The sequence below is a fragment of the Polyergus mexicanus genome, unplaced genomic scaffold (assembly GCF_030449975.1).
Source record: "Polyergus mexicanus isolate NDT 795.1 unplaced genomic scaffold, iyPolMexi1.0 SCAF_17, whole genome shotgun sequence".
NCBI classification, from domain to species: Eukaryota; Metazoa; Arthropoda; class Insecta; order Hymenoptera; family Formicidae; genus Polyergus; species Polyergus mexicanus.
The window spans coordinates 2,805,674-2,831,409 of record NW_027223337.1 but is presented as its reverse complement, the minus strand read 5'-3'; the positions used below and the strand labels follow the sequence as shown (position 1 = coordinate 2,831,409).

The 25,736-nt window shown below is 39.0% G+C and overlaps 3 protein-coding genes, 1 long non-coding RNA gene and 1 pseudogene across 7 annotated transcripts; 3 read left to right on the top strand and 2 right to left on the bottom strand.

The window, feature by feature from the left end:
- Positions 1 to 7,051: 7,051 nt before the first annotated feature.
- LOC138940815 (uncharacterized) lies at positions 7,052 to 8,275 on the top strand. The gene is made up of 2 exons (XM_070310037.1): positions 7,052 to 7,481; positions 7,716 to 8,275. The coding sequence occupies exons 1-2, from the start codon at positions 7,052 to 7,054 to the stop codon at positions 8,273 to 8,275; spliced, it is 990 nt and encodes a 329-aa protein (XP_070166138.1).
- A 3,708-nt stretch (positions 8,276 to 11,983) lies between these two features.
- On the top strand, positions 11,984 to 14,386 carry LOC138940814 (matrix metalloproteinase-20-like). Its single transcript, XM_070310036.1, has 2 exons — positions 11,984 to 12,684; positions 14,326 to 14,386. Exons 1-2 carry the CDS (start codon positions 11,984 to 11,986, stop codon positions 14,384 to 14,386), a joined length of 762 nt encoding a protein of 253 aa, XP_070166137.1.
- Positions 14,387 to 17,344: 2,958 nt separating this feature from the next.
- Positions 17,345 to 19,725, bottom strand: LOC138940702 (uncharacterized). The gene is made up of 4 exons (XR_011448034.1): positions 19,425 to 19,725; positions 19,137 to 19,356; positions 18,007 to 18,145; positions 17,345 to 17,679 (listed from the first exon to the last, which is right to left on the bottom strand). It is a non-coding gene; the product is annotated as an uncharacterized lncRNA (long non-coding RNA).
- Positions 19,726 to 20,971: 1,246 nt separating this feature from the next.
- On the top strand, positions 20,972 to 24,822 carry LOC138940609 (sn-1-specific diacylglycerol lipase ABHD11-like). Of its 4 annotated transcripts, none has more exons than XM_070309649.1 (5): positions 20,972 to 21,274; positions 22,644 to 23,485; positions 23,569 to 23,731; positions 23,887 to 24,252; positions 24,323 to 24,822. In XM_070309649.1, exons 2-5 carry the CDS (start codon positions 23,367 to 23,369, stop codon positions 24,638 to 24,640), a joined length of 966 nt encoding a protein of 321 aa, XP_070165750.1. In that variant the 5' UTR covers positions 20,972 to 21,274; positions 22,644 to 23,366; the 3' UTR covers positions 24,641 to 24,822. The 4 variants fall into 4 exon arrangements, with proteins under 4 accessions (XP_070165750.1, XP_070165754.1, XP_070165753.1 ...); XM_070309653.1 differs by lacking the exon at positions 20,972 to 21,274 and having other exon boundaries at positions 22,424 to 23,485; positions 24,323 to 24,385; positions 24,471 to 24,595; XM_070309652.1 differs by lacking the exon at positions 20,972 to 21,274 and having other exon boundaries at positions 22,439 to 23,247; positions 23,322 to 23,485.
- On the bottom strand, positions 21,088 to 21,997 carry LOC138940813 (uncharacterized; annotated as a pseudogene).
- Positions 24,823 to 25,736: the final 914 nt, after the last annotated feature.

Genomic DNA, 25,736 nt, shown 5'->3' with positions numbered 1-25,736 from the left:
CCGCGAATTAGACAGAGCGATGATTTCCATGACTCTTTATTATATTCTTGAAAGTGTTATATATAGAGCAACGCGAGAAAAAGGTTACCGCGAGATACGACGTTCGTTTAACAATGCGATGAAGAATGTATATAAAATGTAAGAAAGAGTCCGCATAAAGCGCAAAAGAGAGAACGCAGGATGTGGCGGCCGCGTAGCGGCGCGAGAAAGAATTTATGTGGAGCGCAAGAGAGAACTCGTACAAAATTACAAGCTATTTATAAAAAATAAATATATATTAATTAACCGGAATAATCGATTAAATGATTAACCGATTTAAAGATTAATAGAATAATGGTAATCACTCTAACCGATTACCCATTAACCGATTTTAACCAGTAAATTCGTTTTTAACCGGTTAAACGGTTAATCGAATTAATCGATTTTCACAAGCCTTAATTTTAATTGTATTGTGTTATTATGTTTTTCTTTGTTTTATAATTATACGATTATTTTAGTTAACCGATTTAAAGATTAATAGAATAATGGTAATCACTCTAACCGATTACTCATTAACCGATTTTAACTAGTAAATTCGTTTTTAACCGATTAAACGGTTAATCGAATTAATCGATTTTCACAAGCCTTAATTTTAATTGTATTGTGTTATTATTTTTTTCTTTGTTTTATAATTATACGATTATTTTAGTTTTAACATGTCTACAATTTTTTCTAAGATTTTTTTGTTTTTGGTAACACGAGGTTTAATATTTAATATTGTATCAGAAATTAAACTAATAAAAATAATTAAAATGTCATTAATTGTATTTTATGTATAATATGTATAATATGTAGTTTTATTTAATAAAAATACATTTTTATCATAATACAGCTGTTTTATTTATCCAAGAATTGTGCGATTCGTCCATTCCTAACCATTTCACGTAAATCTTGTCACCCTTTCGACGCAGCACCTTTTCTACGAGATACACGTCGGGATCGCCAACGCGCAGCAACTCATGCTCGTAGAATCCTCCAGCGATCGGCTCGCCGCGCGAATCCTTTAACAGATACGTTACGGGATTAGTCCGTTGTATCTTAGTTATTCGAAAAATCTCTGTAGTCCAATTGGGTGTGAAGCCTTTCTCGAAAATCGTCTTAAATTTACTGACGCGTACCGGATCGGCTTCTTTGAATTTCGCCGGAGCCGCGATTTTTATATTGCTGTATACAGTATTTAAAAGTTTATCGGCAATTTTTGGAGTTACGTCGACAGATCTCATACTTATAGTGCGATGTTTTCGCGTGTTATATTCCTCGACGAGTCGTGGTAACTCGTCGATCCACTTGTACGTTCCGTTTAGCGTGAAGTACTTCCACATAGAATTTTTAAGCGTACGATTGAATCGTTCGACTATCGACGCTTTCATCACCGAATACGTCGAATAATGATTTATTCCGCGCTTCTTCGCGAAATTTCGCATATCGGCATTGTAAAATTCTTTTCCCTTATCGGTCTGCAGATTTTTCGGACACCTCTTAGAGTCTCGCATTATTTTAGATAACGCTCGAGTAACCTCATTCGCGCTTTTGCTCTTAAGCGGTACAGCCCATGCGTATTTGCTTAATACGTCGATAACGGTGAGTATGTAGTTGTGGCCTTTGTTGAGTCTCGCGTAAGGACGCATCTCGACCACTCCGCTTGCCATAGGTCGTCGTACCCGTGCACCGCAACGCGACGACGCGGGAAGTTTCTTCTCGCGGGCGCGTGCAATTCCTCGACTAGTCTTCGTTTTTTGACGCTCATAATTCTCTTCTCTTTCTCTCGAGAATAACGTTGGGTTGAATCTCTCTTTCGAGCGGCTCGCCGCTCCCGCTAATCTCTCTTTCGAGCGGATCGTCGCTCCCGCTAATTTTTCTTTCGAGCGGCACGCCGCTCCCGCTAATCTTTCTTTCGAGCGGTTCGCCGCTTCTGCCATCTTTGCCAGTTCTCTCACTCTTCCCAATAGCTCGTCCGCGTCTCTCTTCAATCGTGACGTTGAATTTTCCAATTCTCGTATCTTCGTCTCGGATTTCACCGCGGAATTCGCCGCGATACGCGATTTTTGACTTAGTTCCCGTATTGCTTTACCTTGATTGAACATTACTTTACGATCGTTCGCGTTTCTCGTCGAGGACTCCGCCGCGTTGAGCGATATAGTTTTTTTCGCGACCTCGATTTGATCGCTTAAACCTTTGATTCGTTTATCTAAAACATCGATCCGTTTATCTAGAGCGTTAGCGCTCGTTTCTATTCTCGAAATGGAATTTTCCACAGCGTCTATTCGTTTACTCAGAACGTCATCGCGCGTTTTTATCTCGGAAACGAAACTCTCCGCGACGTCTATTCGTTTACCTAAAGCGCTATCGAGCTGAGCGAGTCTCGTGAACAGTAGAATGATGCCCTGCCCCGCCTCGTTCGCGTCTTTTCTCAATTGCGATGTGATTCCCTCGACGTAGCTTTTGCTTGTCGCATCGGCGTCCTCCTTAGGTTGAGCCAAGCGTTTTATCTTGCGCTCTCTCGCGTCGTATTCGATGGAAGGGCTTAGACACAGCGCGTTATCGCGCACGTAATTTCGCAGAGACTCGATAGCCAGACGTAGTCTTCCGGTTCTCGCGTCGTAGCCTCGATTTTTTAGAGGCGAGCCAAATTTGCTCACGGACATCGCGAATTCCGCGTACGACTGCGACGGTCATCCACGCGACAGTTCGATTTATACGATCGCTCCTGTTTCGCGAAGCTCCTCGATTATCGATAGAATCTCGTTTTCGTGAGCGTTGTTGCCGGCTCGACGCGAAGCGTCTAACAATCGCAGACGATCCACTAATTCGTTCGGATCGTCCCAATGGACGTAATCGATTTTATTGTTCGTGACACGCATAGTCGACGATACGCGACCCGCGCCTGTTTTTTTCGCGCCGCTGCTGTGAATAAGCGGAGCGATAATGAATTTGTATTTGTATCCTTTATTTCCTAAGACAGATTTTTTAGCGTCATGATCACGTCTATGAGCGTTCGTTGTTAACAATATACTTCTGTATGTTAATTTATCTTTTTCTGTATATATGAGACTATTAGGAATTTTCATAAAAATTAATTTGTACAAACCGGGAGTACCAATATATTTAATCTCATCTATAAATATGGAATCATTCGCGTCTACGTCAAATCGCTTATCGCCGAGCATCGCACTTTTCTCGCCGATGTAAACTCCGTAAACGTGATCAATCTCGTTCGACGCTTCTCCACCGAGAAGAGTCCCCATATATTTTCGCCCTAACGGTCCTAGTCGACCGTGCGATATTTCGCGATCTTGAGAAATTCGCGAAATTTGTCTAACGGGTATTTCGAGCATCGAGGGCGATTCGAGACTCTCGGATTCGAACGTTTCATATTCTTCGGTTTCGTTTCGCGCGAATGGATCTCTTTCGACGGAAGACTCGTTTAATGGAGTAGAAACGGCGTTCAATCGTCGTCGAGCGCGTATTCGTTTCGCTTTAGGTTTTTTCCAAACGGGAGTTAGTGCTTCGTCCTTCCATTTTTCCTCGACGCTCGTCGAGGGTGAAACGTCGATCGCGTCTTGTTTTATCGTTTCGCGCTTAATTTCGTTTCGCTCTATCTCGTCTCGCTCGGCGCGATCAGCGATGCGCCGCAGCGGTTCGACGATCGGTTTGAAACGACTCTCTATCGCGATCTCGCTTTCCATTTTTCCGGTCTTCAATGCTCTGTGTTTTTTACGAATCGATGCGCGCGTTTTAGCTATCTCTTTTGCTGTCTTTTCGCGTTCACCGATATCCGTCGAGGCCATTGCAACTTCTTCTAACTCGCGAGAGAGCGATCGACGCGTTCGACGTATTCGCGACAACTGATCGCTCTACGGTACAATGAAGTCGTTAAATCCTCGTCTGTATCTACCAGCGCGAAGCGCGCTATCTTTGTCAATCACTAAGAAACCATATTTATATCGCCAACACGCGCGACATAGCGCGTGAAAATTCTCGTACGACATATCCGTGTTCACGTGATCGTTGTATGCGTGACGTAAATTAGTATCATCCTGTTTAAAGAGAATTAACAGATTAGCGTTATCTCGAATCAAATGCTTTGGTATTTTAGCATACGTTTGGCACAGATAGAAGCAATCGACGTTCGAGTGTCGACCCATAGCGAAATATTCCCTGATAGTATTTTGTTTGTCGCACGCTACATCGTCGAACACGAATATCGAATTCGGGAGAGCTTCGCTGGGTGAAATAACGTCAAGGTTATTAGAAAATGTGAAATAACCTATATCTTCCATCGGTGTTAATAAATTTTCTAAATATTGATATTTAGGCTGCTGCAACGACTTCGAGTAAACATAAACGTTCTCGAAGCGTACGCCATGCGGACTCTCCAACAAACTTATTAATGCGTTTTGTTTTGCCGCAACTAGAAGGCCCGCAAATGACGCAGCGAATAGCGCTCGGTAATAGACGACCGTGTTTACGCGTTTCTTTCGACGGTCGCGTTTTATTGTCGAGGTTCGTCACCTTTATCGCGATCGGTTGCAGCACGAAGCGCATTCCTCTTGCTGCGCGCGTGCGCGGTACACTCGCGTGAGGCAGGGCGAAACCTTTTTATTTATATACGAATAGATCGCCATCAATCGCGCAGTAGCGAATTGCGCGCGGTGAATCGAGATGTTTATCTTACTAATAGATGGCGACGATATTCTCGATTTCACCACCGATCAATTGCGGTATATTCCGAAAATAATTTTACTAAAGCATTTCGGTCGCTACGTAGAACGATTGTGGGAGAAACTGCCTGAATATATAAGAGTGGATCCGGAGGTGCGGCGCTACCGTCGATGTCTAGAGCATTATAATCGCCCTTGGCAACGAACACACATCGACGGTCCGGCGCCGCTTGTTAAAGATTGCAGCGAATGCAATTCGCGAAACAGCAGTACGGTGTGAGTCATGGTGCTGGCTTGTTGAATAGAGCGATAAACGCGCTCCCTTTCGAACTACATATACCTGGATATCAATTTTGCGGGCCGGGTACTCGTCTCGCGAAACGACTCGCGCGAGGCGATCGAGGCGTCAATCCTCTGGACGCGGCCTGCCGCGAGCACGATATCGCGTACTCGCGGAGCGGCGAGCTCGCTGATCGACACGTCGCCGACCACGCGCTCGCCAAAAGAGCGCGCGAACGCGTCGCGGCTAAAGACTCGACTCTCGGCGAGAGAGCCGCCGCGGCGGCTGTATGAATGGCTATGAAATCGAAGACAAAACTTGGAATGGGTACAACGAAAATCAAGAGAAAAAAGAACAAAAGGAGAATAATCGCTACGAGAAAAAGAACGCTTCCGATAGCGAAACGCGGCGGCTTTTTACCCCTGCTACCGTTATTGGGAGCTCTCGGTTCTTTGGCCGGGGGAGCGGCGGGAATCGCGAAAGCGGTGAACGATCGCAAAGCAGCGCGACGACAGCTGGAGGAGTTGCAGCGCCACGATCGCGCGATGGAAGGTCGCGGCTTATATCTCGCGCCGTACAAACGCGGGAGTGGCGTGTCCTCAACGAGAAGAAGAGCTAAAAAAAAACTTCGCGTAAACAGACGCTAGAGATCCTCCCATCCGTCGGAGCAACGACGAACGAACAATTAAATCGCGCGGCGATACTCTCGCGCGTACCTCACTTTAGAGGTGTGTTTATGCGCAACGCGTTTCCGTCGCAAGCGCGCCGCGATGAGAGCGGCATTGTGAATTTAGACGACGCATCCGGACCGGGTACTCATTGGGTGGCGTACGCGAAAAAAGGGGACGACGCAATTTACTACGACGGTTTCGGCGATCTTCGTCCTCCGCGCGAACTCGCGCGTTATCTCGGGCGCGACGCGAACATTCGATACAATCGTCGCTCCGAGCAGATGCGCGATCAGAATATTTGCGGACAATTGAGTCTTCGATTTCTCCGAGAAGTTGATTGGAGGAATCGTCGACTATAATATCAACCGTTATTCGTCGATCGAACGCAGTTCGATCGCTCTCGCCGATCATGTCGCTGACTCTCACTCTTTCCGGACGAAGCAGAATTCTCGCGGCGAGTTATTTTCCGCCTCTCGATTTAAACGACGACGATTACGAATTAGGTTTAACCAATTTTGAAACTTATAATACGATACCGAATATAAATTCCATGAATAATAAATTTTACTTCGATAATAATGACGAGATTATCGCGATTCCAGTAGGATCTTACGAATTAAGCGCTATAAACGCGTATCTAAGAGCAGCGATTCGTCATAAACGACGAGCGAGAGAGGAGGAACGAGAATGCGAAAATGAAAAACCGGAAACGAACGATGACGATTACATATACGATGTTGATGACGATTATTTCGAAGACAATGAGAATGGCGATAAAAGTGAAAATTCTATAACGCTTCGCGGTAACGATAACACTATGAGAAGCGAAATTAAATGCGCGTATCGAGTAAATTTCACAAAACCCGATAATATCGGTTCGCTCCTGGGTTTCTCGTCTCGTGTATTACAACCGAATAAATGGTATGCATCCGATAAACCAATAAATATTATGGCCATTAACCTTATTCGAGTAGAGTGCAACGTCACAACAGGAGCGTATCATAACGACAAATCCGCGCATATTATACACGAATTCGCGCCTAACGTTCCACCCGGATATAAAGTGTCGGAGATTCCAACGCAGATCATTTACCTTCCGATCATCGCACGGACCATTACCGATATAAACGTGCGTGTTGTGGACCAAAACGGAAAATTGATCGATTTTCGCGGCGAAGAAATTACGATTCGCCTACACGTGCGACGAAAACGGTAGAGAAGCGCGCGATGCTCGTAGTGAACGGATCGAACGCGAGAAACGCACCCATTATCGCTGTCGCGTCACCTCTAAACGCGGAAAAGAGAAGGAAAAAGGGAGGAAGACTAACCGCCGCCAACGAGACTTTTCTGCGCTCTTTGGGTTTTGTCGTGCCGAGGACCGCTTCTTCGTAAAAAGCGGAATGTGCGACATTCTAAGTATCAGTGGGGAGCCGATCTTCGACGATCACATCGTCAAGATCGAAACTCACACGTACAACCCTTACGCCAATACTACGTTCGGAAATAGCGATGAGATACGAATTCCTATACAACAGCAAGATTTGTATACGTTACCTTGCGACAGTTTTCTCTACGTTGAGGGCAGACTCGAGTCGAAGGAAGCATCGAGCGCGCAAGGGGAAATCGCATCGGTAACGAGATTAGTGAACAATTGCGCGGCGTTTATGTTCGAAGAAATTCGCTACGAGCTCGATGGCGTGGAGATCGATCGAAACAGAAACGTTGGAATAACGAGCACGATTAAGAATTACGCGTCGCTAACGGTCGAAAGAAGCAAAATATTAAAAAACGCTGGATGGGACTTATTAGCGACAACTCATTCGTCGATCGGTGATTTTAATTTTTGCGTACCTCTTAACGTGCTATTAGGTTTTTGCGAAGATTACAAGTGCGTTGTGATCAACGCGCGACACGAGCTTATTTTAATACGAGCGCGCAACGATAACAATTGCGTTATATCGCGCGAAACGCAAGAACCTAAAATCGTTTTGTTAAAAATACAATGGCGAATGCCTCATATAGTATTGAATGATGTTAATAAATTAAGATTATTGCGCACGTTAGATAGTGGACGATACTTGAGCGTCGCTTTTCGCTCATGGGATCTCTACGAGTTTCCGCTTCTACAGAGCACGACCAAACACTCGTGGGCCGTCAAAGCGGCGACACAACTCGAGAAACCGCGATACGTTATCTTCGCGCTACAATCTGGAAAGAAGAACGTTCTGTCCGAGGAGCCTTCTTTATTCGACGATTGCAAACTAACTAATGTCAAACTGTATCTTAATTCCGATTTTTATCCTTACGACGACATGAATCTAGATTTCGATAAACATAAAGTCGCCGTGTTATACGATATGTATTCGAAATTTCGAAAAACGTACTACGGATGCGAAAACGACGAAACGCTCTTAAATCTAAATAAATTTTTAACTCACGGCCCACTCGTAGTCATCGACTGTTCTCGACAGAACGAGTCGATTAAAAGCGCCACTGTGGACGTTCGCATAGAGTTCGACTGCAAGGAAAACATCCCCTCTAACACCACAGCTTACTGTCTTATTATTCACGATCGAGTGGTAGAATACAATCCGCTCACTAACGTCGTGCGCAGAATCGTGTAAGCGCAACGATACTCGAAAAAATATGGAGAAAGAATAAAACGCTTAGAAAAATCTAGAAAGAAACACTTCGAAGATTGCTAACAACGACGATGGACACACCGATCTTTGTCGATCTTCAAGGTTTCGTAGTTAACGAAAAATTCGTCGCGAAAGAAGTAGCCGTGTTAAGAAATGGTGTAGAATTGACGCATCACATCTTTCGCTCGCCGATGTCGTGGGATCTGCTCACGAGAGCGGAAAAATCGCGAGCGTGTTGGCTGATATCGAATCATCACCAGCTAAAGTGGAACGATGGACACACGAATTACGGGTCGATGAAAAAACTCGTTCGAGATGCCATATGTCGAGGATCTAGCCCCGATTCGACGGTGCAGATCTATGTCAAAGATCACGAGAAGAAGAAGTGGTTGATCGAGATTTTAGGAAACGTCGCCGACGATCGCGACATAGCCGTTTCCGTCGAGACTATCGACGCCGATTACGAAGACATCGAACGTCTGGAGACTCTGAACGCTTCGCGGGCCTTTCGTTGCGGATATCACGCGAAAAATTGCGCGTTAGAAAACGCGTGCAAACTGTACGATTGGTGGTTCGAGCGGCGCGATCGTTTGCGCAATATGCGCGATTGATTTTATATTATAAATTATATTATAAATTATATTATAAATTATATTATAAATTATATTATAAATTATATTATAAATTATATTACATTATTGTATATTATTGTATATAATCTATAAATTTAAGTTATATATAATGTATCAAATTAATTATATATTTTAAACTTTATATATAATTATAATGTATTGAGTCAATTATATAATCTATAAGTTTAATCATGAATATATTATACTGTTGCAAAATACACGTTATACGAACGAACCGCGTTTTTCCTTTATCGCGGTCGCATCCTTTATCGCGGTCGCGTAACAAACTTAATTATAGAGATTTTAAATCTATTTAAATATACTATTTAAATATACTATACTTAATGCGGACACAGATGGTTATTACGAGAAGCGCGAGAACGAGAGGATGCGGAAGAAGGAAAGAAGAGCGTAAAAAATCAACGTTTCGCTTAACGTATAGCATTTATTCATAAAAATCATATCTTACAAATGCGCTTTATTAACGCGTAAAATTACTCCGTGTCGAACGGTTGCGATTCGGGCTCATAGTTCGCCAATCGTACATTCGCCCGCGATTTACCCTCGTCGACCGTCGCCGGTTCGGCCTCGTCCTCCATCGATCGCAATTCGAGCTCGCCGATCGGTCGCGATTCGGGCTCCTCGTTGATCGGTGATGCGACGACTCGCCTAACCTCGGGAACGGCGAAATCGCGCTCGCCGCGTCGACGAGCGTCGCGCAATGCGCTATGAACGCTTTGCGCTTGTGCGAGCATAGTCCTCGTTCTAGTTATTAAATCTTAGAGCGATTCTCGCGCTGTTCTTATACAGCTCTCTATTTCTTGTCTAAAATACAAAAGTAAAAATTAGTAAAAGTAAAAATTAGTGTGCGCGAGAGAAGTGGACGTGGGCGAGCGAAGCCCTGCAAGATTTTGAACACCGCAAGCGGCGGTGTGAACGGCGCGATTCCGCGAGCGACAGAATAACGGCGCGTTTTAATTGCGAGAGATTAATCGCGAGCGACGAGAAATCTCCTTTATCACTATCGAAAACTTCGCGTTTCGCATGCGAGAGTACGAACTGAAAAGACGACTTTTCTATCACGAGAGTTTAGACGATATAATAACACACTGTCACGGATGTAATTCACGATCGAGTGCGCCCGGCGGTTCCCCGAGAGCGCTTATATACAACCGTTCTTTTGCTGCTTCTAGAATATTCGACTTGTTTGTCACAAAAGATCGCGCCGGTTGTTTGCGATGATTAGTTTAAATTGAACGTTGTTATTGCATTTTGTTATTAATTTCGGCTCTCTCGGGTGACCGCTGCGTGGCCCGCATCGATAGGCCCGAGCAATGCCGCGGGCCGGGCGCGATTTGCTAAGCGCCGCTGACGAAGCGCGCTCTGATTTGCGGAGGGCCGCGCGACGCGCGAGATGTCCGCCAGCGCGCCGAATTTTGAGCGTGATCAAGCTGCGCCTTGCTATCACGCTCGTTATGTTGACCGTGATTATTTATGCTTAGTTCGATTTCGAACAATTAGTAAAAATATTATAATAAATTATAATATATAATTTATTATAATTTATTATAATTTATTATAATTTATTATAATTTATTATAATTTCAATTAGATACTTACATTAAACGCGCGATATCTACGTCTTCGTTTAACTGAAAGGCGAGTCTAAACGAATCCGGACTATTTTCAATAACACCTTGCGCTTCCACACGCAAATCCGTGGCGAGGTCTCCCAGAACATAGGACTTTATCGCGATTAAGTCTCCGTTTACATTAATATAATCGGCCGCGTTAATTATCTGTTCGATTCGTTCCATATCGAACAGTTCACGACCGATTTTAATTCTCGTCACTTCACGTTCCGTCGTTTCGCGCTTCGTTATCTCGCGAGCGAGAATACTTTAACGCTTCTCGAAACGATCTCGCGTTTTATAAAGATCGACGCGCGGGATGTTGCGGTACAATTTATCGATCGCGCCGCATCTTCCTTCCGCGACCGCTCCGTTGCCGGAAGGGAGGTATCTCTACTCGCTCATCGAGTGTCCTTTTTAGAGGACAAATGAATAATAAAAATAGAAATAACAAAAAACATCCGTTAGATAATGCGCATTCCGAATACTCTGCGAACAATGAGATCATCATCACCGGAAAGAAGTATCTAGGGGGTATCTAAGGGGTATCTCTAATTTATCGTTACCGGAAGGAGATATCTCTAATTTATCATTACCGGAAAGAAATATCTCTAATCGCTCATCGAGTGTCCTTCTTAGGAGACAAACGAATAATAAAATAGAAATAACAGAAAACATCCGTTAGATAACGCGCATCGTTGAAAGGGATATCTTTAATCGCTCATCGAATGTCCTTCTTAGAGGACAAACGAATAATAAAATAGAAATAACAGAAAACATCCGTTAGATAACGCGTATCGTTGGAAGGGATATCTTTAATCGCTCATCGAATGTCCTTCTTAGAGGACAAACGAATAATAAAATAGAAAAAACAAAAGAGGAACTCGAGCGCGTCCGCTAGATAACGCGCATTCCAAACGCTCGACGTCAAAAGAAACGCGTTTCCCTCTCCCTCTCCCCACCCACCCACATTATTCGTCGTCGATAAAAATAGGCGTCTCGCGGAACGCGCGAATCAATCGCGCTCGGCGTCTCTCAACAGTTTACCGCGTCTTCCCCGCTTCGCGCGATGACTAACACGAGGACGGTTCTCACTCTAGTGACGATGCTCGTCGCTACGACGGTCGCCGCTCCCTTCGACTCGGAAAGAATCGAGGCGCTTCGTTTTCTGCGCGTATACGGTTTTCTAAAAGACGATGGAGAATCACTGTCGTCCGATAACGCGACATCTCTGCGTCGCGCGCTATCGCTGTTTCAAGAATATTATCAATTATCGGGAAACGGCGCGTTAAACGCCGTTACGCTTCACCTTATGCGTAAACCGCGATGCGGTCTCGCAGATATTCCCGATCGCGCGAAAATGGCCGAAGACGCGTCTCGCATGGAATTTTCAGGTGGCTAGCGAGGAAATCTCGCGAACGGCCGAAATGGCGTGCGCGTTATGGGCGGCGAACTCATCGCTAACTTTCGCGCGCGACCCGTTACACCCCGATATATTAATATCGTATCGAACGGGCGCGCACACTTACACGAATCGTCGAAACGTTGGTATTGGCCCGGCAGCCTTCGACGGTCCGGCAGGAGCCCTAGCTCACGCGTTTTTTCCCTCTGGAACAACCGACTTCACATCGGAGATACACGTCGACGATTCCGAACCGTGGCACGTGTATCTAAACAAAAATCCTCCCGACACGCATCACCTGCTACAAATGCTAACGCACGAGATCGGCCACGCATTGGGTCTACAGCATAGCATGCGCAATGACTCTATAATGTTCCCGTATATACCCGACATCGAGAATCAATTTCCAGTTAAGCTGAGCATAGAAGACATTCTCGCTATACAGAATCTGTACGGATCTCACGACGACGGAAACTATCCAATGGCGACTCCCGCGACCACCGCGGCGCCCGCGACGACTAGCGTCGCGCCGACCGACCCAGCGCGCGCGGATCTCTGCGCATTGCGACGCGTGGACGCCGCGCTAATAATGAATCATCGATTATATATAGCTAATCGCCGCAATGTATGGTCGGTCGACATGACCGAGAAACGTTGCGGTAGACCTATGACGCTCACGGATTACGCGACGTTTCTACCGGCGAATTTCACGCGTCTATCCGCCGCGTATCGAAGACCCTCGGGCGATCTCGCGCTATTCGCGAACGATTCGATCTACCTCGCGGAATATCCCTGTCTTAAACTAAAATCGGGCTGGCCGAGATATCTCCACGATATCGGACTTCGAGAAGAGGAGAGCAATGAGGGACGCCCCTCCGTCCGCTCGACCGCCCACCGACGATCCCCCGCTCCCTCGACGCCGGGCGCCCGCCGCCCGCTCGCGGATCGCGCGCTAGAAGCGGCGCGCCCCCCTAAAGAATCGCGACAGCGGATCGCGCGCTAGAAGCGCGAGTCGCGTCAAGGTCGCGAATCGGGAGGAACCGCCACCCCCCGAACACCATCTCTCGAGCGCTCTCGGCGACTCGTACCCACCGCTTCCCCCCGGCCGCGCTTCCCCTCTCACCCTACTTACCCCCCCATGCACCCGCCCAGCCTGCTTTCCATCCCTCGGGCGCCTACAAACTGCTCCGAAACTATCTCTCTCTCTTCCTCCCCAACGATACCCTCTCTCTCACACTCACGACAAACTGAGCCAAAACCGGCCATACTATCCTACTTATATATATAATATATCATGCTCTTCGCACATTCGTTTACACATTCATTCACGCTGCTTTCTTTCTGTCTCTCTCTCTCTCTCTTTTTGCTCGTTTTTTTTATTGTATTCTTTCTTTTCCATTATTATATTCTTTTATTTATTCGACTTTTATTCTTTTTATTCTCTAGAAAGCTTCTAAACTCACTTCTCTAAGTTTACTTATACTCTTTGATGAAATGCCGAGTGCGGAGTTTACTGATTAGGCACGTGTAGATTACAAATTTGTTATATTAAGTAAATGTTGACGCAGAAGCCGATAACAAAACTGTAATTTTCTCATTTTTTTTCACTTTACATATGAAATCGTGAACTCCGCGCTCCGTTATTATGTATACTTTAATTATGGAAAAGGATTTGTTGATATCTATAATCAACAAAAATATTTTGCAAAATAACTAATATTCGCGTTCTGTCGGTAATCCGGCATCCTCTTAAGACGATCTTAAATATGAAGCAATTAAGGAGCAATCGTTTTATGTTGGATATATTTGCAGTAGATTACGGAAAATGTTTTTACAAAAAAATGATTGGTGTTTTTTTTGCTAATATATCATAAAAAGATTAACTATACAAGTGGAGCGATCGCGAATATTATAATAGAGCAAGCGAGGTGCAATTATTCTATTAAAAAATAAATAAGAAACGTTAATTAAACTCTTTTAGATATAGTTATTAACAATAGAGCTGTTGTATTATGTTTGAATATTTTCGCCGTTGATTGCGAGCCATATAGTTCCGATAGGCGGCCGATAGGTGGCGACGGCATCGCTTGGAAAATGATTGATTTGTTAATTTTCGATAAAAAATGCAATAAATCATAAAAATAATAATGGAACAATATGGAGCAATTAAGGAGCAATTGTTTCATGCTGGATATAATTGCAAAAAACTATTAAAAATATGTTTTTAAATGAAAATGATAAATTTTACGTTTTTTGTAAATATTTCAAAAACTATTAATTTTAAAAGGGAAGCAATTGTGGATTCTGACAGAGCAATTAAGGAGCAATCGTTTGAGCTATTATTTATTTAAAAATATGCACTTCCAGCGCTAACTTATTTCCGGTGATTGGTTGGCAACAGGCAACAGGCACAGAATTTCCAACGTGATGGAAATTCTCTGTGCCTATTTCTTGTGTCACGGTCTATTCTGCATTGGTACAAGGTACACGGTAGTTCCGTTACAGCCTTTGTCGAGTATGGACGTGTTCTGACGCGTTACGCGTGTGTTCTTTGTTTTGACATCATTTTTTTTGGACCTTCTCCTCTTCTAAGAGGATACTTATTATTATTATTATTTCCATAAGAAACAATGGTGTATGGGCGAATCTAATTCCCAAACAGCCATAGAAAAAGAAGAAGAAGATTGGTACAAGGTACATAGGCGATGTGTGGCGCCGGGCGTAGAGTCGCAGGCTGGTAATCGAAAGATTCCAGGTTCGATTCCGCTCGGGTCCCATCCTCCCATATGACTCAAAAAGAGGTTTTTACACATTATCCTATATAATGCCTATATTGGTTTATCATATATTATCTTATCCAATACCTATATTAGTTTATCATATATTAACCTATCTAATACCCAGGGTTGGGAAGTAACGCGTTACTTGTAACGCCGTTACGGTTACAGTTACTTTTTTTCGGTAATTGTAACGGTAATGGCGTTACAAATTTTATTTATAACGGAAAAAGTAACTTCGTTACATTTTTCGGTAACGAGTAACGAATTTAACAGTTACTTTTATCGTTACTTTTTTCAAATTTTTTGATTTATTTAAGATATTATTCTTGCTATTGTGCGTGATAAATTTTTTATCTTAACCGTAAAGCCGTAAGCAAATCGACAATTAGCATTCTTATTATGTTGTAAAAATGCTTGAATGTGATTGATCAACTTATGGCTCTTGCAGACCAGTGCGATGACGCGACGCGCGATATCCAATGAGAGCTTTATCTTTTCGGAAAAGCAGAGCTCTCATTTACTACCAGTTCTAAGTACCTTGCAACGAAAATTAGAAAATCTCAATAAATCTGACCTTATAGATTGCCATTCATTAGTTGAAGCTATTCATCAAGGTTTAAATAAAAGGTAACTTATTAATTTGATTAATACATATGTTATTTAATTTTAAATAAGGATTTAATTGAAAAATATTATTTTATTTTAAACTATTGATTCAAAAGTATTAATTTCAATAAAACAAACAATGTCGCTTAATTTATTATATTTGATTTTAGATTTCTTACAATATTTGAAACAAAAGAATTAATAATAGCAGCATGTTTACATCCAAAATTCAAGTTAAATTAGTTAATCGGAGAAAAAAGAAAACGTGCTGAAAATTACTTGGAGGATTTATTGGGAATCCGATCAACTGAAAATTCTTCAAAAGCTGGAAAATCTGACGATCACGATGATTTTTTCATTTTTGAGCAAAAAACGGTGCAAAATGAATCTGAACAAGAAGAATTGCAACGGTTTTTAAAATCAAATAATTGTAATATAGAAATGTTAAACGACTATCCAAAACTTAAAAAACCTTTTATTAAATATAATACAGCTCTACCAAGCAGTGCATCTGTAGAAAGAATGTTTAGCATCGGTGGCTCTGTATTAACACCACAAAGAGGGCATTTAAATGATGATACTATGGAGCAACAAATTTTATTAAAAATTAATAAAGAATTTCGATAAAATTTAATCATTTATTTTGTAATAAACCTTGAATGAAATCTTGCTTACAATTTTTTAAAAGTTTTTCTTATGCAAAATAATTTATTAGTTTGCATTGTAAAAAAGTAACGGAAATTGTAACGACTCGTTACTTTTTAGTAACTGTAACGGTAACGAGTTACTTTTTAAAATTGGTAACGAGTAACAGTAACGAGTTACTTTTTAGAAAAAATAACGGTAACGGTAACGAGTTACTTTTATAAAGTAACTTTCCCAACCCTGCTAATACCTATACCTAGTTAATGGTGTATAAACAATTCCTTTCGGAAAGTCGCCCAGACCGCCGTAGAGTTAGCAGAGAAATTAAATATTTTCTAATTATTTTATATTATATAATTTAGGAATCGTTTGGGGAAGTTTAGGAAAATCATTTTAACATTTAGGAAATAATATTTTTTTTGTAATAATAAAAATTTATCGAGCGTCAAGTTAGCAGATCTTAATTATGTTTAATAAATATTATGAACGGAATCGATTAGAAATCATTTGGGAATAACATATTCATTAATATTTTTATTTGGGAAAGTCGCATTTTTGTAATTTAAATAAATTTGTGTATTCAAAAAAATGCATTATGCGTTATGCACGCGGCATAAAGGATTCAACCAATCAGAGTCTTTTATTTCTAAAATGAAAGACTCAATAAAATATTTTCATGTGCGCTGGTCTTTAAGAGCAAGTAAAATGAACAAGATTCAACTCTATAACATTATATTACGTATGACATCGTCGGAATTGACGACGTAGATTTTATTATTTTACTGAATTTTTATAATTTTTTTATGAACATACCTATAATACTTAATGGGTTCATGCACAAATTATGTAAAAATACATATTGGTGATATGCAAATTTTATTGTGTGGCAATAAGAAAAGATTGAAGTATTTTTCTTATCGAAACCTGTGCGGATGAATTTTAATAAAACTAATAAGGAAATACACACAATGTAATATCTTTCTTTTTTTAATTTAATAGATTTTTATATAAAACTAAGTATTTCATTACTAAATATAAATTTCAATACTGTTCTCATTAGTATTACAAATGTATTCATATATTAAACATGCTGAATTCTCATAGAAATATCTAGATATAAGCTCTTCTTAGATCTCTTATCACAAATAAAGACATACATAAATTGCTTTAGACATATAATAGACATTTTATATAAAACTAAGTATTTCATTACTAAATATAAATTTCAGTACTGTTCTCATTAGTATTACAAACGTATTCATATATTAAATATGTTAAATTCTCATAGAAATATCTAGATATAGCTCTTCTTAGATCTCTTATCACAAATAAAGACATACGTAGATTATCTTGTACATATTGGTTCATATTCAGAATGCGCTTACAATGCGCTAACATCTTTGTAAGCGCGTTCTAAATATGGGCCATAATATAGACCATTTTTCTAAAAAACTAAATTATTCATTATTATTACACAATAATAAAAAAATTTTTTGGATATTTTTGTATACAATGAATGTTACTTGCTTTTCTTTAAATCTTCATCAAGTTATTAAGAGATCAATATCATCACTCTCGGAAGGATTTGCAAACCGATCAATGTTCTCTGTTGGCACCGACCGCAGATCTGGGAGCTGGTAATGTTGTTCATTGATATTTTAGATCTTGACCAAGATTTCGGTTTTTTCGACTAAAAATAGAAACATACAGATATTTTTTATGGAAGATAGAGTTTTAATTTTGAGATTCTAATTTTAATTTAAATAAAAATTATTTTTATTTTAATCTTTCTCATTATTGTTCTGTAAAAAAATTTTATATCTTTATCTGTTTTTTTAGATGGATATCAGATTAGTATTTAATCTATTAGTAGTTAATCTTCCTAATTAATGATTTTTTAAATATTATTATGATTAATTGAATTATTGAATTATTAATATTAATAATTTACTACATAATAAATTAATACATTTATTAATATTTATAAAATTATTGATAATAAAGACAATTTACTTACGTTTATTTGAGTTTGCATTAGCCACAGATATGTTATACGAAAATAAAGTAAGATTGTAAGATATTCCGAGCCTTCTTAATAGAAAATGGAGGTATTGGAGATACAAATCCCACAGATAGAAAACATCTTTTTCCAAATCCTAGAACAAATTATAGTAAAATGTAATATAATGTTAACATATGGATATATATGTATTGTTATAGCCCGAACAGGCTATACACGAATTATTAAATATATTATTCTAAATATTATTTTATATGATTGCTCAACGTGTAACGCGAATACAGATCACGTTACGAGCGTTGACCGAACAAAGCGCTGACAACGCGAGCCACGCGCTAAGCCCGAGCGACCGTGCAATCATTTCATTGCGAAAACGCGGAAATCAGGGCAAGCGGAAGAAAGACATTGCGAAAATGCAACGTAGAAGTCCTACTTAAAAGCAAAATAAAAAGGAATAAAGAAATTGCGAAAGTGCAAGCAAAGAAGTCCTACTTAGAACTTCTTAGCTTGCATCCGGATATTGCCAAAATCCAGCGACACGACACACAGCCTTGTCGCTAAACGACCCCCTCCCGGGTAGCCAAAGGGAGTTAATAAAAAGGCCCACCGCTAACGAACGGCGGGCAGTCTTTACAATTAATATTACACGGGCAATCTTTATTCCTTTACGCGAGCAATATCTCTAACAACCGCGAGTGTCAAAACGAGTAGCAATAATTATTAAAATATTGAATAGCCACGCAGTCGGCAGAAATATATACGAAGAAGCGAGAGGCGAGTCTCGAGACCAAAACTCGACTCTAGACACGCGCACGTTAAGATATCCGTTATCGTGATACGCGACGCGAGCGAAAGTGCGGGAACATTGTAATCAAGTCACAAATAAAATAGATATTAATATATTTATTTAACTGAAAAGGTGTCAGTTTAAACAAATAACAACAGTGAAGTTCTCAGGCGGAGCCCGAATTCCCAAATTCCTTCCGGCAAACGATCCCAACTACCGTGCCTCTTCGGAGGCACAACAGTATATATATATATATATATAAAATCAAATGTCGTTATTTATAAAATTTAGCATAATAACAGTTATAATTTTATATAAAAAATATAGTTATTTAAATTACATTTGAATTGAATCTAGGATCGAATAACAAAGCTGTCTGTGGGAAATCTATCCATCACAATCATTGCACTATATAAATAATCCCATGAGGAGTAATCGTAATTTTATCATTGCATAATTCAATCACAGTTTTGAGATTATTGCACAATAGCCAACGACCTGTAATTCTTCGACAATAAGCAACGAAATGATCAGGGGTATAACCAATGACATCTGCTAATCTGAAAATTGAAAGAGTAATTAATTATAACGCTTTTTCTAATTAATTAATGTTACGGTCTGTACATACCTATATTTTTTCTCCAAATTCAAAATAATCGGAAAATCGCCTAGAGTACATTTCATTCCAGCAGTCATTTGGATTTGTGGTCTTATGTCAATAAAAATGTGGAAATTAGTCCAATTAATGTCCGTAGCAATTCCGTTACATTCCTTTTGGGGACATCGAATTTTGTAAATATGTGAATGAAATTGGATAGCTTTTTCTAACGCTCCAAATCCATTTCTTCCAATTGTTCTATGATTCACAGAAAGAAATGGAATGTTCTTTGGTTCGAAATTGCAATTATTACAGTCGTATGTCAATTCCGACGACGTCATACGTAATATAATGTTATAGAGTTGAATCTTGTTCAGTTTGCTTGCTCTTAAGGACCAGCGCACATGAAAATATTTTATTGAGTCTTTCATTTTAGAAATAAAAGACTCTGATTGGTTGAATCCTTTATGCCGCGTGCATAACGCATAATGCATTTTTTTTGAATACACAAATTTATTTAAATTATAAAAATGCGACTTTCCCAAATAAAAATATTAATGAATATGTTATTCCCAAATGATTTCTAATCTATTCCGTTCATAATATTTATTAAACATAATTAAGATCTGCTAACTTGACGCTCGATAAATTTTTATTATTACAAAAAAAATATTGTTTCCTAAATGTTAAAATAATTTTCCTAAACTTCCCCAAACGATTTCTAAATTATATAATATAAAATAATTAGAAAATATTTAATTTCTTTGCTAACTTTACGGCGGTCAATATTGGTCCATTGTTATTTCGGAACGTTGGACCGATACAATAAACGTTGGGCAATCAACATAGATCCAATATAAAACCAATGTTTATGTACTGCTCGGGTTGTTTACGCTTCTGTCACTCTCTCCTTACATTTGATTTAAGCTCCTTTGACTTAACTAAAACAGTTTATGACAGATAAATAAATTATTTCAACAGTAATATAAAAGTTAATTATTATATTTTATATATATATAAAATATATACTGTTCTAGTTCGCCGGCTGCTTGCCACCGCTGCAATATCGCATCACTGATCTGTCTATTAATCTCATGTTTATTCTCATCATTTCATCTCTCACATTCGTCTCGCGGTCATTTAGTCCGGATTTGCACCTAGGGACAAAGTCTATCGACAAAATTGGATATATTTAGTCTGGACTCAAACCAGGGGCATAGTCTGTTGACAAAACCGGATATATTTAGTCTGGACTCAAACCAGAGGTATAGTCTGTCGACAAAATCGGATATATTCAATCTGGACTCAAACCAGGGGCATAGTCTATCAGTAAGGGGCATAGTGTGTCGATAATCTGAGCAAGGAAATGGCTATCTGTCTATTCATCTGTGCTACCAGCATCGAAAAATGGATGTAGCACGGACATAAACCAAAATCGACAGTATTGAAAAGTGGATGTAGCACGGAGATAAACCAATGGGCTGTTTTATCGGCTCCGAAAGTGGGTATGGCCATGTAGTTCCAAGCGGCGTAAAATGGATGTACGTGACGCTAGTGTACGACCTAGAAAAAGTGTCTCACGAAAAACGGCAGCGTAGCGACTCTCATTCTTCTCTCTACTCATGTATTGCCATTTGTTCTCTCTCTCTCTCTCTGTCTCTCCGCTTTTATGGTATCATAAATTAGAAACTTATCTAAAATTTTTGGCCGTGTGGGCTAGTGTGGTCAGGCCCGGAGCCATTCAACCAAAGAAGAAGAAGATTTATCTAAAATTTTTATCATGTCATCCTTTTCCTCAACTCCTAACAATTCAACTAGGCATTCATATTGCTGGGCAGTCCTTTCGACAGTTATACCATTCACTCATCATAATATACAAGGTATTATAACTTATATATATTTTATTTACAAAATTTTATACAGTATTTTGAATTAAATAACTGCAATTAGCGATGACGATACCACTATAGGTGGCTACAAAACATCCAGGATATGCAGATGGAATCTTTCGGCTATTAGATCAACCATTCTCTCATAGTACTAAACTGCAACTATCTCTCGATACAAAACATTGTAAAAAATCTTTGCAAAACAGTACTGTTTTCCTTCAAATATCGATTCAGTCAATGATATTTCCAGCATGCCGATGGGCAGTTTCTTGACTGATTAATGGCTTTTGTCATCGCTTAAAATTTGCCAATTATTAATGAACCTCACTGGAATGATTCTTCAATAGGTTCCCAATGGTGGTTTCGTTTTATATATGAGATGGAACTTGCCAAGGTATCTCCTCGTAGTGTGGGAATGGTTTACTCAGCGTTAAACCTGTCTTTTTCCACTAGACGTAATTTTGTATCATCATCCTCCAGTGTTTGCATACTAATTGGCAATTGAAGAGGGTCTCATGATCGGTGCGTCAGAAGATTTCAGCCAGTAATTCAGTCAATATGTATCTGTCACAAACCATCAATCCATTGTAATTCTTATTGGATATCACATGAGAAGGAGTGTTTACGATCGTGTTGTGATCTTGTGCCATGGCTATCAACGAATGACTCAATTGTTACAATAGTTACATTTGATCTTACAATATAATATCAATGTTGCCGATGTTGTTTCGACATTAGGTTGAGGCCAGAATGTTTTTGAGGAAGTGTATACTTTAATGGTTTTTTTTTTGTATTATTTCAACAGGAATGTCTGATAAAGAAGAATATAAATTTGTATATAAATCTATTTAGAGAAATTTGCTTTACATATATTTGCTATACATATATGCATAAATTTAGTATTTTTTGTACAAATATCCTTAATTTTTTAAACAAAAACTTTATATTATAAAATTTTCTTACACTTAATAATATTCTTTTATTAACTATATTATTCTTAAATATATACATGAAATAAGAGACAGGAAAACAAACTAAAATTATAAACAATTATATTACTTTTTTATTTCCCATAGAATATTTAATGTCATAATACAAAACATTGTTAATAGTAATCAATAAAAGCAAGAAATAAGTGTATCGTTTTTGCATATAGTGGTATATCCTTTCTGTGTTGAATTCGCTTGGATAATGAAAATTTGATTTTAGAATCATGAAATTGTTTTACTTGAAGTCTGTAGCAATTAGTATACTTCGCAACTTCCATCTTGATTATTTGTACGATCTTGCGTGCAATGACTTGGTGTTTATGTCCCTGTAACATTGCGTTATAGTCCCATTGACAGAAATGTTTTTCCAGCTCTGGGAACATGAACCATTCTGCCTATTGTCTGAGTTTTGATTATATTAGATTTGTGCAATACGCGCGCGCGCGTGCGCACACACACACACACTAAAGAACTAGAGTCGGATTGTGTCAAAGCAGCTGTGATTAGAAAGCAAGATATTAACAGAGATAGAAAGATGGCCCATTCTCTATTGGCTTCGATTTTGGGAGATTATAATACAAGATTTGTTTAAAGACCATGGAATTCTCTTCACATCTGAAGAAAAAAGATAAGTTCTGAACTAGTGCAGCCAGTTTAGCTATAAAGAACATATTATGCGAACAATAGACCCCACGTAACTGTAGTTTTTCAGATTTTTTTTCTTCTGCGCTCGGCGCGCGATGACACTCCAGTAACTGAAATGATATATCTATGAATTTTTATTTCATAATAATTGTTTACCTATCATTCACATAATTAATATGTCCTTATATTTCCTTTTCTCTCCTTATGTATTTCCGGCCGATATCTCGTGTGGTTTAACCTCTTAACCGCAAACACTTTTAAAGCTGTTGAACTGATGGACACGCTCCGAACAGATCCAAAACTATATTCTTTCGGTCTGTGTAAAGAACAGTCAGTTTTTATGATTAAATAAAATTCTATAAATGGTAATTATGCGAACAATAAAAGGCCTCTATAATTGTTAGATAAACATCGGGTAAATATATTCAAGTGTAACCATCGTATTAATAATGATAGGCCGAAATTTATCAGTACTTCTTACATTGAGAAAACTTACTACCGACTTATCTCGTTCGGGTAAAAACTTACATTCTTCCTGTCGCCAATGTTTGCATAATAATCCCTTATCGTAAGTATTCGTTAAATGTATGTTGGCTTAATTTCTTCTGCATATTTTTGTTCTTAACCTATTTTTTTTTTTTTTTTTTTCAGAACAGCTTCGGTAAAACTTGCTTATATTTCGTACGAATCGGTAAAGGAAAATGAACGGAATCAAAATGCAGAGCAACCCATTGTTATAATGCATGGTCTCTTTGGCTCAAAAAGCAATTGGAATACACTATCAAAAACAATTCATCAAAAAACCAAACGCAAGGTCACTCTAGTAATATATAAACACTCATAAATTTTACAATCTCAGATAAAAATCTTTTAATATTTTACTTGAGAATGTAATATATTCTTTATATTGTTAGTTATATCTGCAAAAGATATATCTTTGTATTATACTTAAGAAAATTATTGCAATAGGTCATAGTAATAGATGCCAGAAATCATGGTGACTCTCCGCATACATCAAACATGTCATATGAGAACATGGCAGAAGATGTGATACAGCTTTTGAATGATCTAGGCTTTGAGAGAGCTATTCTAGTTGGCCACAGTATGGGTGGATCGGCCATGATGTATACTGCTTTAAATTTTCCACAATGCGTCGAGAAATTAGCAGTTGTTGATATGTCTCCCGTAAGAATTAGTCCTAGTCTCTTGCAGATAAAGAAAATCTTTGAAGTAATGAATTTAGCAACAGCAGATGGGAGTCCTACCTTATCAAAAGCTCGTAAAATTGTAGACCAACAGCTTGAAAAATCTATTAAATCTAGCGCATTGCGTCAGGTAATATTTTATTGCTTCTCGTTTTACGCTTAGAATGAGAAAGCCATATCTGTAGTACATTTTTCTATAGTTCCTAATAGCAAACTTGGTAGAAGTGGATTCGGGAAAGTACAAATGGCGAGTGAATTTACCGGTATTGGAGCAAGCTTTTTCAACTCAGATAGCTGTATTTCCCAAGGTAGATTCAAGGATCTATGCGAATCCGACGTTATTTATAGGTGGTGCTAACAGTGACTATATTCGAGTAGAAGATCACGACGCAATTAAGAAGCTATTTCCCTTGGCGGAATTTCATTACATAGATGGAGCAGATCATTGGGTTCACGCAGACAAACCTATCGAATTTGTCGATCTTTTAACGAATTTTATAAACTGTTCAGTCTTGTGATACTTGTAAATACGTAAAAAAAAAACAATCGTAATTTGTTCTTTGTAAATATATACATGGATTTCAGATGAATTCCATAATATTGTAGAACAGTATGAAAAATATTCAAACATGTAATGTAAAAGTGAAAAACCACATTATGTAGTTGATTGTGATAAAAAACGCTACTAAGTGTCGAGGAACTCTATTTCTTCAATTTCTTTCAGTTTTTCCTCCATTACATGTATTATTTTGGATGCGTTCCGAGTTACGCATGAAGCGCATAGATTGCATAGAAAGTCGTTCCGATTTAACCAATGCGTGCATTGGAAGCGCTTTGGTAGCGCTGAAAATTTCCTAGATTGTACTACACATATTGAATTCTTAATACACTTTCCAACGCATAGACTGTTTCTATTTCGACTTGAGGCAGTTGATGCGTTTACGCGGTCTATGCGCTTCTTGCGTAATTCGGATTAGACAACGAATTCTTCATTGCGATGGAACAGCAATTGTATGAATTTCCGGTCTTAATAAAAAATATAATATTGTAATATAATATAATTATTATAAATTATTATAATGTGATGATAATAATAATTATTATTATTATTATTATATAATATAATAATAATATATAATATAATTTAATTTAACATTTTTTATTTTATTATTATAATAATAATTATTATACATTATATTATTAATATATTTTTTCTTCAACTTTATATTTATTTTCATTGTCGCTCGATTCGGAATTATCGCTTTCATCATTTTTCTTCAAGTATCAATGAAGAAATTATATTATTGGAATTGGTTTGTTTTGCACGGTGTCCATTTTCAATTCGCATTAGCGCGCAGGCAATCGTTCCGAATAACTAAAGCACTTTATGCGCATTGATAAAATGGAACGATTTCGAAATGCTGTGCAACAGTATAGAGGCCCTTGCACAATGCTAGGCAACAGGCAATAGGAACAGGAAATAAACACAGGGAATAGGAACAAGGGATTCCAACATACCAGAAACCTTGTACCAATCTTCTTCTTCTCTGATATGGCTGGGAGACACCGCCGTAGAGTTAGCAGAGAAATTAAATATTTTCTAATTATTTTATA